Source organism: Artemia sp. Qi Xiang Cuo, chromosome 4, assembly GCF_049724085.1.
Source record: "Artemia sp. Qi Xiang Cuo chromosome 4, ASM4972408v1, whole genome shotgun sequence".
Classification (NCBI taxonomy): domain Eukaryota; kingdom Metazoa; phylum Arthropoda; class Branchiopoda; order Anostraca; family Artemiidae; genus Artemia; species Artemia sp. Qi Xiang Cuo.
The window spans coordinates 34,541,140-34,557,360 of NC_142797.1; the positions used below are offsets into that span (position 1 = coordinate 34,541,140).

Sequence of the window (16,221 nt, forward strand, 5' to 3'; positions counted from 1 at the left end):
TTAGGAGCATAGATTTGGAAGTGTATTTGCATGATAATAAATATAACATATTTGAACCATCAATATTTTCTTGATATGACTAATGAACTGTGTTTTTCTAAAACTTGGTATTGTTTTTGAGTTTGTCCTGCAAGAGTATTATTTTTAATGGTTTTCTCTTTTTAAGACTTTCTGATGGAAAAGACAGTGCAGATACTTCAGCCATAAAGCCTGGTGTATCTATCAATCCTTATAATGGCCAGGTTTACACACCAAGGTAATTTGTTCTTATTAATTTAATGAACAAATTTTTATTTCTATCTTTTTTCAACTATTGATAGAAATTATTAAAAATCCTGTGTAATAAACAGTGTTGCAAGAAGTACAATGTGCTTTCTAAACTGTATGGATAAATAAGTGGTTAAATTTTTTACTTATAAGCATCCAGCCATAAAATAAGATATGTGAATGGACTGAAACTTATTTATAGTCACTTAAGGTTGTTTATTTACAAAGTGAAGTGAATTAAACACCATGTGTACTTCTGTGTTGTAAGCATAATTTTACTTATGTAAAGGTAAGTACACAAGTAATTTTTCCAGATGTATTGTTATTTTCTAATTTTTATTGTAGGTTTGACCTGGGATGAAAAAAAGATGTGGGAAAACTGACCACTACAAAGGGGGGTGTCTTAAAGCTCAGGGTAAAAAGATGCTCTGTACTCAGGATTACAGGATATAGTAAGAAAGTGAAGTTAATTCCCCCAGGAAGGCCTCCCAATCTTTGGTTCTTCTTCTATTTCACAGCAGGCGGCTTTTCAGTTGATACTATTTAGCCCTTTTCCTTTTGCTTCACTCTGTGGGCTACAGAGCTACTGGCTTGGTTGTCTCTTATTTATTAGATATTCTCAAATATCTTTCAGTAGATCTTTTGACTCAAGGAGTTCAAATATAAGATGATAGATATCGATTTCTGTGCTGTGTGCAGGAATAGTCAGCTAGGCTCTTTGCTGATAGTGAGATTTTGTGGTGTTTGAAGCACTTTAACAGTTTATAATGCAAGGTATGTGCAGACGTCAGCATATTACATTCAAATAGGCAGTGGTCAATTGTTTCATTATTCATAATACAATACCTGCAAAGAGGGACAGGGAAACTGAACCGCTTGAATTAGGAAACTGATACAAGAATGCAAGAAAGTTTAATCCATTTGTTCAAGAACGAATTCTGTGATAAATTTTAGAAAAGTACTTATTGGGAAAGGGGGAAAGAGTAGGATTTTTCTTATTAAACATAATATATGATTGTCTCCATAGGTAAATATCTCTAATAGGGATTGGTCTCTCACTTGGCTGGTCAATATTTATAGCATTTTTTTCTATTTAATCAACCTGATGATTACCAATTATACCAGAGTGGCTAGGAATATACTGAAGATAAGTTCTTATGCCACTTGAAGCAATATTATCTATAATACTAAGACAATGATAAGTGTCAATATCCAGTTTATACTGAGGAGCTGAAGACAGCAACTCAAGGCTTGATAAAGAGTCAGAATAAACTATAATATTATTTGAGTTAGCAATCGAAGGTTTATTTTCCATAAGGTGTTCTAATGCCATGATTATGGCATTTAACTCAGCAGACATTATAGATACATTATTATACAATCTCTCACCCATTGCAATTTTCAGGTGAGGAAGGAAGGCACCACTTGCTACCTTCTCATTCATTTTGGACCCATCAACAAATATTTGGAAATGGTTTTTATAAGTAATTGTATTAAGTTCAGCAAATTTTTTCTGCACAAAAGCAATGGGGGTTAAATCTTTAGTCCACTTTGAGAAATCAGTATTTATTATGGGGATTGACCACTTCCATGGAGGGGATTAGGGGTAATTAGGTGTAATAGACTTTTTGGGTACAGGGAACTTCTTCTGAATATTGGCATACTCATCTGCAATGCCTCTATACATGGCTGGATTTCTTAACCAATTATGTAGGGTGTGTGAGCTATTTGATTCAATTTTTGTAAAATGTTTTATCAAGAGAAAGCTGCGTCTCTTCCTCATTGTTGTTAATCCACTCTCCATAAGCAGAAACTTGGTGCTTGTGGGTTTCCTAAGACCAAATATGAGACGTATTATATCGTTTTGTATTGTTTCAATTTTTTTCATCTGGGTCTTTGCAGATGCACCATAGACAAGGAGCCATAGTCAATATGGGGTCTTATATGTGATTTATAAAATTGGAGTAAGGTTTTCTCCTTACAGCCCCATGGTGTAGAAAGAAGTCTTTTTAGTATAATTGTTTTTCTATTGCATTTTTTTACTGTGTTTGAAATGTGGAGGTGGAAATTAAGTTTTTGGTCTAGCATGAGACCTAGGTAATTAATATGATTATCTTCTGGAATAGTTGTTCCATTTAGAGTTAGTCTTGCATTAACATAATTTTGCTTTTGGTGAAATTGCATTGTTTTCGACTTGGTGGGTGCAATGGGTAAATCTGAAAATTGAGAAAATTTTCAAATTAGAAAAGTGACTTTTGCAGCTTTGACTGTGCAATCTCAAAGGTGTTACCAGATGACCATAGTACAAGATCATCAGCATATTTTAGATTTGTGTTGGGGAGATTCATGTCCCAGAGATACAAGGCAAAAAGAAGGCAGCTGAGGACTGCTGCTTGAGGAAAACCTTTGGTTATTGTCTTTTAGGGTGAAGAGGCTGAACCTCCACAAACAATGAAACTTCGCAATTCTATCAACGACTTTATAAAAGATGCTAGTTTGGGGGGGGGTAGTCCAAAGTTTGCAAGTTTGCTTAAGAGGATCTGGTGGTTCACATTGTCATATGCTCCTTCAAAATCTAGAAAAGCAGCAACTATGACATTATTTTTCGAGAATGATTCATTTATTGCATTTGTTAACAATATGAAAGCATCTGTTGAGGAATGGTGTTTCCTGAAGCCAGTTTGAGTGTGAGGTATCATATTATTTTTTTCAACAAACCAGAGGAGACGGTAATAGATCATTTTCTCCATTATTTTCCCCATCACAAGAGTAATCATTATGGGCCTAAAGGACTCAGGTTTTTTTTTGGGTTTATTTTTCTTTGGGATTGGTAAGAGGGAAGAATATTTCCAGATATTGGGGAACATAAATGAAGCCCAAGCATGCTTTTAACAATTTAGAAGTTTCTGTTTGTATGAAGGAGTGAGATTATTTATCCATGTAGGGTGTATATTGTCATATCTGCCGCTAGTCTTGATCCTAATATGATGTATTGCATTGTTCATTTCCTGGATTGAAAATGGGCTGGTTATATACTCGGATCTTGGGCGAGGTTGGTAAGTTGGGTTCATAGGAATTGGGGGCATTTTGCTACAATTTTTTGATGTTAGCTTGTTAACAAAAATAGTGGCGAATAGCTTAGCCTTTTCATTATCATTGTCATAATGGGTGTTAATATATATAAGTTCATACACGAGTGGGTTCGGGGAAGTTTTTTTTTCCCACGGATGTAGCTTATGACTTTATGTATAATTGGCCCATGTATTTCTCTGGAGAGATCATTTGCAAAATTATTCCAGTAGTTATATTTAGCATTTATTATGGTCCTTTTTAGATTAGATTCTGCTGGTAATTTTTTTTAATATGTAGTAGGTGATGGTTTTTTAAGAATGTTCTCCTAGCTGCCTTTTTTGTTCTCCATTTATTTTGGCACTCATTTGTCCACCATGCTTTGGGAATATGTTTAGGGAAGGTTTTCCTGGGTGTTGTCCTGGGGATAGCATGATTAGCTGTATTTATTAGTAAAGATGCCAAAACTTCAGCATGTGTGTCAGCTGTTGCGTTTGAAATGCATGAATTTTGGGTGAAACTTGTAATTTCATCATTTAGCTTATTTTTGAATATAGGCCAATTTGCTTTAGTGATGATATATTTAGAGGTATGTGATAGGGTTACAGCAGGTTCGTTTAGGGAGCAAACTATGGCAAAGTGGTCAGTACATAGACTATTAATTTTATTTATATAAATTTTGTTCAAAATATTTAAAGACACAATTTTTAGGTCAATTGTAGAGAAACTGGCACTTTTCGGGTTGAAATATGGATTCAGGTTTGGAGGGGTAGCAACAGTTAATTCATTATTATTTGAAGTCATATGCTCAATAAACTTACCAGCTTTAGAATTATTTATATATCTGAAGAAATCCATGGCATCTGTAGTTTGGCCATTAGGGTTATAAAAGCTTATTATGTAAGTTTTTGTATTATTCAGCCAAACACTGATACCAATTGCATCAACATCATTTACAAAATCTGGAAAGTTGATGCCACAGAATTTTATATTATTATTAACTATTAAAGCTACTCCACCTCGTTTTCTCTTTGATGATCTATCCTTTCTCAGGATAGTGTATCCCAGAGACTTGATTTGTTGATTTTGAGTTAAATGAGTTTCCTGGAGGCAAGCAATATTAATGGAATTATTATTCATAAAAGATATTAGTTCATATAACTTATTTTCTGTAAGTGATCATATGTTCCACTGGAGTACTGATATGTGTTGGGTTGTTGATTTAATTGTCATATCACTGTGTATTAATGTCTGGCTTTGTTAATAATAGACCGATATCTTGTTTTGCTTAATTAAATCTTTGCTTAGGGATGTATATTTTTGTCAATTCAGCAATGATTTTCGTTTTCTGTTGTTGTTGTATATTCATGGCCTGAACTGTATTGCATCTTAAAATGAATAATCATATATTTGGGGGTTGAATGTTTGGTTGTGCATCCAGTTTGTCAATTAAGGGATTAATTCCTGGTAGTGTTTCTGGTTTGTTTCTTCTTTTGAGGGGGTGCCCGGCCGACCTAATCTCACTAAGCAAGGAGGCTTGTTGGCTCAATGATTCTTTTTTATTGAGATGTTAGCTAGGGGGCTTAATAGATGGTTTTTTGCAAGAAGTACTCGATGCATTGGGGGAATTTGACTTGAGGGATTTATTTAACTTCAATATAGGTTTTATTTGGTGTGATTGGGCAGCATTTGCTTCCATAGCTGCAAAAGGGTATGGAATGGCCTTCTCTGTTGCTATTTGGAGTGTTAGTGCTCTTTTCTTATATGCAGGGCATTGTGATTTATTGGTGGATTCATGTGGGCCTTTACAATTGATACATGTTGGCTGAGTGTTTGTTGCAAGTTGTCAACTCTTTAGGGTGGGAGCCTTTACAATTACTACAGCCTAGGAGAATTTCATTGCATTTATTTGTTGTGTGTCCCAGTTTCAGAAACTTCTGACACTGGATAGGCTTTGGCTTGGATTCCTTGTGCGGTTTGATTTGCCCAAATAGGAATAACTTTTCTGGGATAATAATTTTTTCCTTCGGTGTAAATAGGAAAGACCTACTTGTTTTTAATCCATTAGAGTTGGGTTTACCGAGTTGGGTGACATATTCTACAGTGACTGTATTACCAGCACTATCTGAGAGCCCTTCTTTTAACTTCTAAATTGGTGATTCTAGGGAACATTACGTGCGATTATTTTGGTTGGAGATTGTGTTGGGGTTCATTTAGATTAGATAATTGAGCCATTCTGAAGAGATATTAGATCAAGGGTTATATCAGCTGATTTCTGATCTTAGAAAGCTATTATCAAAGATCCATCACGGTGAATGTTAAGTGAAAACATAGATTTTAACATTTTGAAAATTGCAACCCTTATTATAGTAATCTTTGTTATTTCAAATGGGGTATTTTGAAAGATTGAGAGGTAAATTCCTAAGTTTTGGGAAGGATAATCTTCGAAAGAAGGCGGGGAAATACTTTTGATTGGGGATGTTTTTTTCCTTTTTTGGAGCTCCTAGAAAGGACCTCTTGAAAGCCATTATCATCTAGAGTGACATTTGCTCCAACACTGATCATTGTCCTATTCTCAGAATTTGAGCTTTCATGTGAGCTTTGTGATAGGGAGCTTGACCAGCCAGGATATGGCAAAAATGGATCAATTTCATTAGTATTTGGGGTGGGATCTGGAGGGACCTTTTTTTTAGGGGGAGTTCTTTGCATTGCCTTTTTGAATAAGCTTTAAGCTAAAAAGGAAAGGATAATAGTATGATACCAGACCGTCTGCACTCTACAGTGGGGAAAACTTCTACAAAAGAAACACCACAGTATGGCCCTGAGGAGGATTTTGAGCACGAGGGGTTCAGTACAGCCACTGATTAATCGAGACAATTCACAAGAAACTTATTTTTAAAATTTCTTAAAGTGTTGCTGTTGCTGTTGACTGTAGCCAGGTGTCTTAAAGCTCAGGGTAAAAAGATGCTCTCTACTCAGGGTTACAGGATATAGTAAGAAAGTGAAGTTAGTTCCCCCAGGAAGGCCTCCCAATCTTTGGTTTCTAAAGGATATGTTTGTCTAACAGTTTTACCTTAAACTGTATTTCCAGCAGGATAAGGTGGTGTTGAGCTTCTTGTAGACAATCTTACTTTTGGTGTGTCAAGTTTGTAATATGCCATCCCTGTTTTGTCTCCATTTAGCATTGACCTCCATTCTGCATTGATCCTTTCTTGAAGGCTTCTAGGTTTTATTCTTTAGGACTGTATAGTGTCTTTCTTGTGGCTGTTCAAGAGTGGGACAACACAGATGAGAAGAACTTTTGGCACTCTTGCTTGGTTCAATACAGCACCTGCAGCTTCTTGGAGTTTCCTCTTGTGGTATTTGTGAGGGATGGGCAAAATTTTGACCTAAGAGCTCATTTTCTTGCAACTTGAAGTTGTTATTACATCTCATATTCTACAGTATAGTAAAGCTGGAAGTTTGAGTAAGATGAGATGCTCCTCATTGGATTTTTTTTTGTAATGCAGGGATAAGATTTGTTGCTCTTCTTATAACATGCAAGTGCCTTCACATCCACTATACTGGGGGGGGGGGCTAGGGTCATGCCAAATTCCAGATACAGATTGGCCATGGTTTTATATATTTTTTAACTGCACTCGGCCTACTGGTAGTGATTTTTCATTTTATGAGGTCTAGAGCTTGGTTTGCTTTTGCAGCTTAAGCTTTGCGTTTTAGCAAAACTTGTTCTTTGTCACTACCAATCCCAAGTCCTTTGCCTCACTGACTACTTCTAGCAGGACGCCACCCATTTGGTATTGACGTTTTTGAGTGTTGTAGTCAAGATACAGGGCTGTTTATTTTGATGTGTTGAACTGCAGACACCAATCCATTGACTGTCTAGATGATTTGGTCAAATATTCTTGCACGGTCAACTGATTTTAGTTGTTTAGGGCCTGTCCCAGGAGCTTACAGCTATCAGCTTCTAGTGGCAAATAATTTTTTATCTTGGTTTCACAGTAATTGATATAAATGCTGAATAATGTGAGCCACAGGATGGTGGCCTGTGGTACTCTGCTGATGCCAGGTAATGTTTCAGAATAAACGCCATTGCGTTTTTAGACCTGGCGCCCTCTGTGTCCTGCAAGTAAGAGATACTTCTCTCGAAGCTACTATATCCTCTTGCATACCATAGGCATTTAGCTGGCATGCAAAAAGTGGGGTAGCATGGTACCCTTGCTACTTGGCAGTTTTCCTGGCTTGGTGAAGTTTGTCAGGAATTGCCAGTGGTTCCACTATCTTCAACTTTGTTGGCAACTTCGAATTTTGCCAAGTTCTTCTACTGGCTACTTTAGAACTTTTTGCATACCTGGCATTTAATCTTTAAAGGCTTTGGCATGATCAAGTAATATTACATCTATGGGTAGACTGCTATCAAAAAAACTAGTCACAAAAGTCTAGTTCTGTTAAATAATCAAATCAATTTTTAATATACAAGAAACGAAATATTTAAAATATTGGAAGTTGAAGTGCATCAAGATAATTTCGTTTTTAATATAATAATAAATAATAATAATTTATTTGTACCCTCTAGAAGAAGAGTAAAATGAAAAAAAGAAACAACAAGACAAGAGCTACATAGACAACAATAATATTCTCATTCAGCAAAAACACAAAGCAAAAAGAAAAAAAAACTAATTTTTCTCATAATAAAAAACAAACCTTAACTGACCTAATGCACATTTTAAAATTCCATAACTCACAATACTCACACTTAAAAGATACATAATGCAAGGTAACTCTAATTTGTTCCAATTACACTGTTCAAAGGCAGGATAACAACATGGCCTCAGACAAACAAAAATAAACTCATATATAAAACTAACAGAAACTATTACCAATAATAAATGAAACAAAATGAACTCTGAAAAATAAAAGAAACAAGAAGGAAACTTCTTACCAGGACATACACATATGTCAGCACAGATAAACAAATATAAGAATTACTAAATTAGACTGACTCACATCAATGAAAAACAGTTTAGTGGAAAATCGACTACTGATTCGCATCTAACTCTGAATTCAGCTGCTAGTTTATCCATTTTATCGCAAATTTCAAAGACTCCATAACGTCTTGATATGTACCTGTTATGAGTCCAAATCAGAATATGAAGAAGATATTTACAAAATCTGAAAAATAACAAACGAATTTGTTTCTGTTCAGAAGCAGTGAAAAACTTCAAAATAGGGACTAAAAAGAAACATAAGGAACAAAAAGGGCATTATAAAGGTAACCGAGTGTTTCTTAATGAATTGGCCCTTCACCCTGGAGAGAAGTCCATACGACTTTCTCAGTTTCTCTTTCAATGCTTTAATAATGAGTGATCGTGTTGCTCAAATTGATGTTTTGTATGGAAGCCCAAGGTACTTGAGAGATGCTGAAGCAGAAATAGTAGAAGGGCCAACCTGGATCTTGGAGTCAGGAGGCTGGCAACAACCAAAAACAAGAGATTTGGTTTTTGTGGGAGCAACTGACAATCCAATATCAAGAAGACCATCATAAAGGGTATCCACAGCGATCTGTAGCGACTGCACATTGTCTGACAGAATGATAGTATCATCCGCATATGCAAGATGACTTGCATTGACAGATGGCTCAATGAGAAAAAGTGGTATTCAACATGTGGCAGAACGGATTGTATTGTTGAAGATTACAGGACTTCAGACTGTGCCCTGTTTAACTCCACAATGTATAGGAATCCGGCAACTATAAAGCCTTTCCTTTCGTACACAAATAGATGCCCTCTGATACCACTGCCATTTAGAGGCGCAGATGAATGGATTTGCTCCTGATTTTATGAGAGCCAATATAGCTTGCGAGTGAAGGACCGAGTCAAAACCCTAAAATATGTCAATGGCACAAACATATAGGGGTTTCTTTAGTTTCTCATGCTTTTCGAGAATAGACACGAAGATGGCATGAGCGTTTCCGACGCCAAGGCCCCCACGAAAACCAAACTGATAATCACTATGATCACACCTATCCGAAATTTTTAGTAGAAGGATCTTTTCAAAGAGTTTCGCGATGACTGAGCAAACTGTGATCAGATGATAAGAATCACAAGACTGAGGATCATTATTCTATTTGGGAACGCAAGTCATGATACCCTCACATAAAGCAGTGGGTATGTATTGCTGTGCAATACAAGCCCGGAAGACAAGCGCAATATGTTCAGCTAGCTTTTCGGTACTATACATCAGATGTTCAGGTTGAAGCCCATCTGAGCCAGGAGCTTTACCTTTCTTAAGTTGACGAATCTGGGTCAGAACAGACGACGGCGTTATAGGAACGAAATTCCTGCTATGGTTTAGTTGAGCAAAATGGAGAAGAAGGTTCTGGCGGAATGGTGTATCCAAAGGTGGAGGCCTATCAGAAAATAAAAAGGAGATTTGTCTTTCCTATGAAGTTATATCTATTGGATTAGAATTCTAAGAAGAATTCTAGAATTTTGATACTTGCCTCCAAAGGTGCTGTCGTTTATTTCTGACATCACTTGACAGGTTAGATACCTGCTATCTCTTCCAAAAGAGTACTGCTTTTGGGTAATCTCTCTGTAGATTTGACAATTCCAAAAAGGACAACGGGTCTTGGACAGCCACAATCAACCCATATCTTAAACCATAGTTTATGACGGTGCTTTGCGAAATTCAGCTCAGGATCATCCTTCCATCCCTTTTTCCATGTACCAACACAAATATTCTCTGATGGAACTGCTGCTGAGGCGGCGATTTTCAGCGAATGAGTGATTTCGGCAAGATAGTAATCTTTTGGAATTAGTATGTTCTATTCCTTTTTTATTATTATTATTGTTCTTTATCTTAAAATTTTTATATGAGTTAGTAGGGGATGAGATTTAGTGACCCTGAGAGGAGTGGAGGTGGATTTAAAACAAAAAATATTGATTATTGAGTATTTTGGGTTAGAAAATTTTGCAGGCAAATTTTTATGTTAATCATTTTTGAAATTATTTATGTTGGGAAAGAAGCAATTTAGAGAAGATTCTGGGCTGGAATTTCATTTGTAGAAGAAAGATAAGGATAATTCAAGCAATTTCAATTTGGCACATTAAGAAAAATACTAACATTGCCAAATGGAGTAGTTGTTGTCACTCTTTACTGTTAATTAAATAAAAAAACAAATTTTTTCAGCTGAAAGTAAGGAGCAACATTAAAACTTAAAATGAACAGAAATTATTATATATATGGTGGGGGGGTCGCCACCTCCTCAACGCCTCGCTCGCTTGTAAGGAGAAAACCTTACTCAAGTTTTTTTAAGTCACAATAAGAACCCATATTGACCATGGGCTCATCGTTTATGGTGCATGTGCAAAGACCCAGATCCAAAAAATTGAAACAATACAAAATGATATAATACGTCTCATATTTGGCCTTAGGAAACCCACAAGCACCAAGTTTCTGCTTATGGAGAGTGGATTAACAGCAATAAGGGAGAGACGTAGCTTTCTCTTGGTAAAAACATCTAACAAATATTGAATAAAATACCGGTCACACTCTATATAATTCGCTAAGAAACCCTATTGCGTATTGAGGCATTACTGAAGAGTATGCCAATATTCAGAAGAAATTCCCCGCACTAGTACTGTTTATTACACGAGCTTTTCCCACTTCCCCTCCATTGACTTGGCCCATTCCCATAATAAATACTGATACTTACAAAAATTGAATCAAATAGCTCACACACCCTACATAATTGTCTAAGAAATCCAGCCAAGTATAGAGGCATTGCAGATGGGTATGCCAATACTCAGAAGAAGTTCCCAGTACCCGCAAAGTCTATTGCACCTACTTTCTCCCACTCCCCTCCATGGAATTGGTCAATCCCCGTAATAAATACTGATTTCTCAAATTGGACTAAACAATTAACCCCCATTGCTTTCACCCAGAAAAAATTTGCTGAACTTATACAATTACATATAAAAACCACTTCCAAATTTTTATTGATGGGTCCAAAGTGAATGAGAAGGTAGCAGGGGGTGCTTTCCTTCCTCACCTGAATATAGCAATGGGTGAGAAATTATATAATAATATATTTATAATGTCTGCAGAGCTAAATGTCATAATCATGGCATTGGAACACCTTATGGAAAACCAACCTTTGATTGCTAATTCAAATAATAATATAGTTTATTCTGACTCAAGCCTTTAGTTGCTGTATTCAGCCCCTCAGTATAAGTTGGATATTGACACTTATCATTGTCTTAGTGTTATTGATAATCTTGCATCAAGAGGTATAAGAACTTATCTTCAGTGTGTTCCTAGCCACTCTGGTATAAGTGGTAATCATAAGGCAGATGAAATAGCAAAAAATGCTATAAATATTGACCAGCCAAGTGGGAGACCAGTACCCATTAGAGATATTTACCGATGGAGACTATCAGATATTGTGTTTAATTAGAATAATTGTAATCTTTCCACTTTCCCAACAATGGATTTTTCTAAAATTTATCATAGAAGTCGCTCTGGATCAAATGGACTAAATTTTCTTGCATTCTCTTATCAGTTTCCTAATTCAAGTGGTTCAGTTCCCTTGTCCCCTCTTTGCAGGTATTGTAATATGAATAATGAAACAATTGACCACTGCCTATTTGAATGTAATATGCTGACGTCTGCACAGTATACCTTGTATTGTAAACTGTTAAAGTGCTTAAAACACAAACAAAATATCACTATCAGCCAAGAGCCTAGCCGACTATACCTGCACACAGAGCACAGAAATCGATATCTATTATCTTATATTCGAACTCTTTGAGTCAAAAGATTTACTGAAAGATATATGAGGATATCTAATAAATAACAGGCAACCAAGCCATTAGCTATGTTCAGCCCACAGAGTGAAGCAAAGGGAAAAGGGCTGAATAGTATTTGACTGAAAAACCCGCCTGCACGAAATAGAAGAAGAAGAAATTACATACCACTTCACTTACTTTGCCCACTTCAGCTAACTCAATAATCTTCTCCATCTCTTTCTCTGAGTTTTCGTTTCCTACATTAACCTTAAATAAATCTTCATCATAAATATCTACTGCTCTCTCTATTTTTATATTTTTTCTTAAATCTAGTACCCTATTCTTCAAAACCTTTTCTATAACCTTATTTTTCCGTTGACGATCTTCTACTCTGATCTCTAACAGCAATGGCAAATGGTCGGAGCCAACTATTTCCAGAACCTCAAAATCTGATCAGCACGACAAGAGCCAACCATCAACTAAAATATAACCAATTAAACTTGGGTTCTTACCCAACAAAAATTCAAACTCTCCTATCCCCTTATCCTTTCCAACCCTCCCATTAACCATAACCAAACCATACACCCCACAAAAATGTATAAGCTTACTTCTCCAGTTGTTCTTTCTCCTTCCCTTGTCCTTTGTATGCCTTCCCCTTAAATTCTCTAAAGTTTCTTCTTCTTGAATTGAAGGATCTGCAAAATTAAAACCATCACAAGTTTCACGTTGTTCTTAAAAATCACATGAAAATAGGGCGAACTTAATGGGATGATAATAAAAATATTGAGGAGTCAAGTCTAGCCTCACCACTCTTTCCATGCAAGCCTGGTAACTGTGATTCTTACTGTTTTTTTTTTTATTAATATAGAAGATTAGATGACTTCCATAGTCTGCATCCAATCTATTTGAGAGGGGGTGATTAATTTTTTTTTGTGTCCTGTTAAACATGTATATACATTCTCATAGAGAGTCAAATATCAGGCTAATCCTGGGGTGGAGGCTTAGAATTCGTTTAGCCAAAATTCTTCTATCTTACAATCATATGATTGCAAAGAGGGACTCTATTTCACCATAGGCCATTCTTTCTCAGTTGGAGGAGGCCAATACCATGATTCAAATAGAAAGGCCAGCTGCAGATAATAAGGGTTGGGCCATTGGAGTCTGTCTGAGAATCTTTGGGACAGAGAGGATGTTACTTCTAAGATGGATCTGGTTCCAAAAATTCATCACATGCCATATGTAGGACAGTATTGTCCTGGGTAGAGGAGCTTTAGACATTACGTATCATTTGTCTTTGATTTAAGTGGAGAATTCTCATTTTATGACAAATTCGCTTGTGTGGGCCCCAGGTCTATTGCTTGTTGCCAAATCGATCCTAGAGATTGGCTATCCATGCTGATAAATAATGTCACACACTTGAAAACGTAATTTATCTTTTTACCTCCTTTAACTGGCAATGAAACTGTTAATCATCACGCCTAAAACTGTCTTCTTTTGATTGATTAAAATCCAGGGGCGAATCTCCAACATTTTTATTGGGGGGCAAGAGAGGTCCATATCTGGATCAAAGGTCCAGTCAAAAGGCATAGAATGTAAAATACGTTTTTTTTTTTTTTACATTATTGGGGGGGGGGGCAACTGCACCCCTTGTCACCCCCAAACGACGCCCATGTTGAAATCTCCGGGATGCTTTTCAAAATGAACTTCTTAAAGGAACTTCTTCAATTCGCTATTTAATTACAATTAATGCTTGTTCTTTAGCTATAAGAATTCAAAATCATAGTAAACTAACACTTAAGTTTAGTTTTATTGCATATTGAGACACTAAGAAAAATACTTGCTTCTTGGGCAAGACTTTCTAATATTTAATCAAACTTGTGTAGCAAACCACCAAAAGGAGTAGGGAAAAGATGTATATGCTCCCCAGTATTGTAGCATCCAATGCTGCCTTTATATGCACAATTTTCACGTCCAACTCTTTTAATATTAGACCACTTTCTGATTTGGCAATACTTGACGAATAATTTTCTGACGACTCTGGACTCCAAATATTGTTGCTTAATCCTCAATTTAACGCCACAAGGAACTTGAAACTTTTCATGCACAAATATTGCCCTTTTTCTGAATTCAGACGGTTTTTTTTTTGGTTTACCCATGGAACCTTGTCTTCTTCATGTAGAAAGATTTTTGGTATATTTTTCTTCTAGAACTAGCCTTGAAGAAAAAACTGAGATATCTCACAGCTCAATAAGTAAGAGCTATGGAGAAATTGAACTCAGATTTGGGTTTAATTCCGTTGTACCATCTGATATGCGTTGACGGCTTTTGTTCAAGCTGCAAAACCAATTATAGCAATTCCACGAAATAGTTAGACTCGTGACGAATGCGGTCACGTCTTAGATGCGATTGTTTACTATTATGTGTAGAATCTAGTTTGTGATCTGCTATGCAACTATGCTTCAAAAATAGTTTTTTTTTTGTTTTTTTTTTTTAGAAGATATATCACTTTTGTATACATAGAAACTTAGAAACTTCTTTTATTTCTATCTATTGAATTATAGAATGTTTTCTAGAAGGGTTTTTTACAACATTTCAGGGTAAAAAAAACCTCGGTTCTTTTCCATCATTAGTTTATTTTCTTTTTTTTGTGAATAGAATTGTTTATTTGTTCCAATGCCTCTGCTAAGTAATAGTCAAGATCAAACAACAATTACGAAAAAAAAAACAGTTTTTAGCAAATAACTTTTATGCTGCCTGTAAATTTGACATCGAACAGTTCTGAATATTTAATATCACTATAAATGGCTTAGGATTGTAGTCTCGTCTTTAAAAATATAATGCAAGAGAAGTGAGAAAATAAAACCACAATCTTTAAGTTAGGCCAAAGAAAATGCCTTAGTGAGTTTATAGCTCTATTGTCCCCTTCAAATGAAGAACCAGTGACAATTTTTCTATTTATTGTTTCAGGTACTATGGACTGTTTAGAAAGCGGATTGGCTTACCAGTATGGGAATATCGTGACAAATTTTTTGATTTGTTGAACAAATACCAAACTATAGTTCTAGTTGGAGAAACTGGATCAGGCAAAACAACACAAATTCCACAATGGTAATTATTTCATGGCACGTTTTTCTTTTCTCTATTAAACGATCACTTTAGAAACTCTGGCATTCGACTTGTTATCGTCAAAGGGATGTGCGGTTTTTCTTCTTTTTAGCCTATTTTGGCACTTTTGTTTGGTTATAAACTAAAACACCTTGTATGTCCTTTTTCTTTGCCTATATGAGGTGTTGTTGTTTTCAATAAGCCTTTTCCTGGTTGGGGAGGGGGTAGTATTGGTTTTTAATGTTGAAAGCTATTAAAATAGTTCTACTGAGAACAAGTGTCGTGCCATAAATGACTGTTATTTAATTATAACAAACAAAATCTGTCCTATCATAACCATCGTTTGATACAAATTAAACCAGAAAGGATGTACTCAGCATATCCCTCCTTCCTTCTAAAATCACATTTATGAACTCTTTGACCATTGACATTAAAATGGCTACCTTGGAATTCTGAACCAGTGCTATAAGGATTTTGAGATAGTTTATGTTGTTGTTTGGTTGTTTTCTGATCAGTTTTGGTCCTTAATAGGCACCTAAAATTCATAATCGTAAATCGAATTAGCCCTTATCCAACTTTTTACCCTTTTTACAGCTATTTGTTCTGTTTGGTCGCCTCTAGTAACAAAAGGGTGAAAAATGGTCTCGACTAAGTTAATGCTACTTTGTTGACTATGGATAAATTAAGAAGAACAAAGATTCCCTGTGAAAATTAAGAACCGAATCTAAAAACGATAAGTGTCTCTTGCCCCCTCTCTTTTACCCTTTCTCTCTCTCTCTGCCCCCCCCCCATGATGTCTTCCCTCTTTCTCTCTCCCTCTTCCCCCCTATCCTCTCTCTTCCTCGCTCTCTCTCTTTCTCTCTCTCTCTCTCTCTCTCTCTCTCTCTCTCTCTCTCTCTCTCTCTCTCTCTCTCTCTCTCTCTCTTTCTCTCTCTCTCTCTCTCTTTCTTGTTTTAGACCATATAAACTTGCGAGTTAATATTTAATGTCGTAA

General features: G+C 36.0%; 1 protein-coding gene across 1 annotated transcript in view; it reads left to right on the forward strand.

The window, feature by feature from the left end:
• Positions 1–16,221, forward strand: part of Dhx15 (DEAH-box helicase 15) — a 57,247-nt gene that overhangs the window by 3,292 nt on the left and 37,734 nt on the right. Inside the window, exons 2-3 of the mRNA XM_089088251.1 lie at positions 167–256; positions 15,090–15,230. Coding sequence (XP_088944377.1) covers positions 167–256; positions 15,090–15,230 — 231 coding nt within the window. The remainder of the gene's footprint in view (positions 1–166; positions 257–15,089; positions 15,231–16,221) is intronic.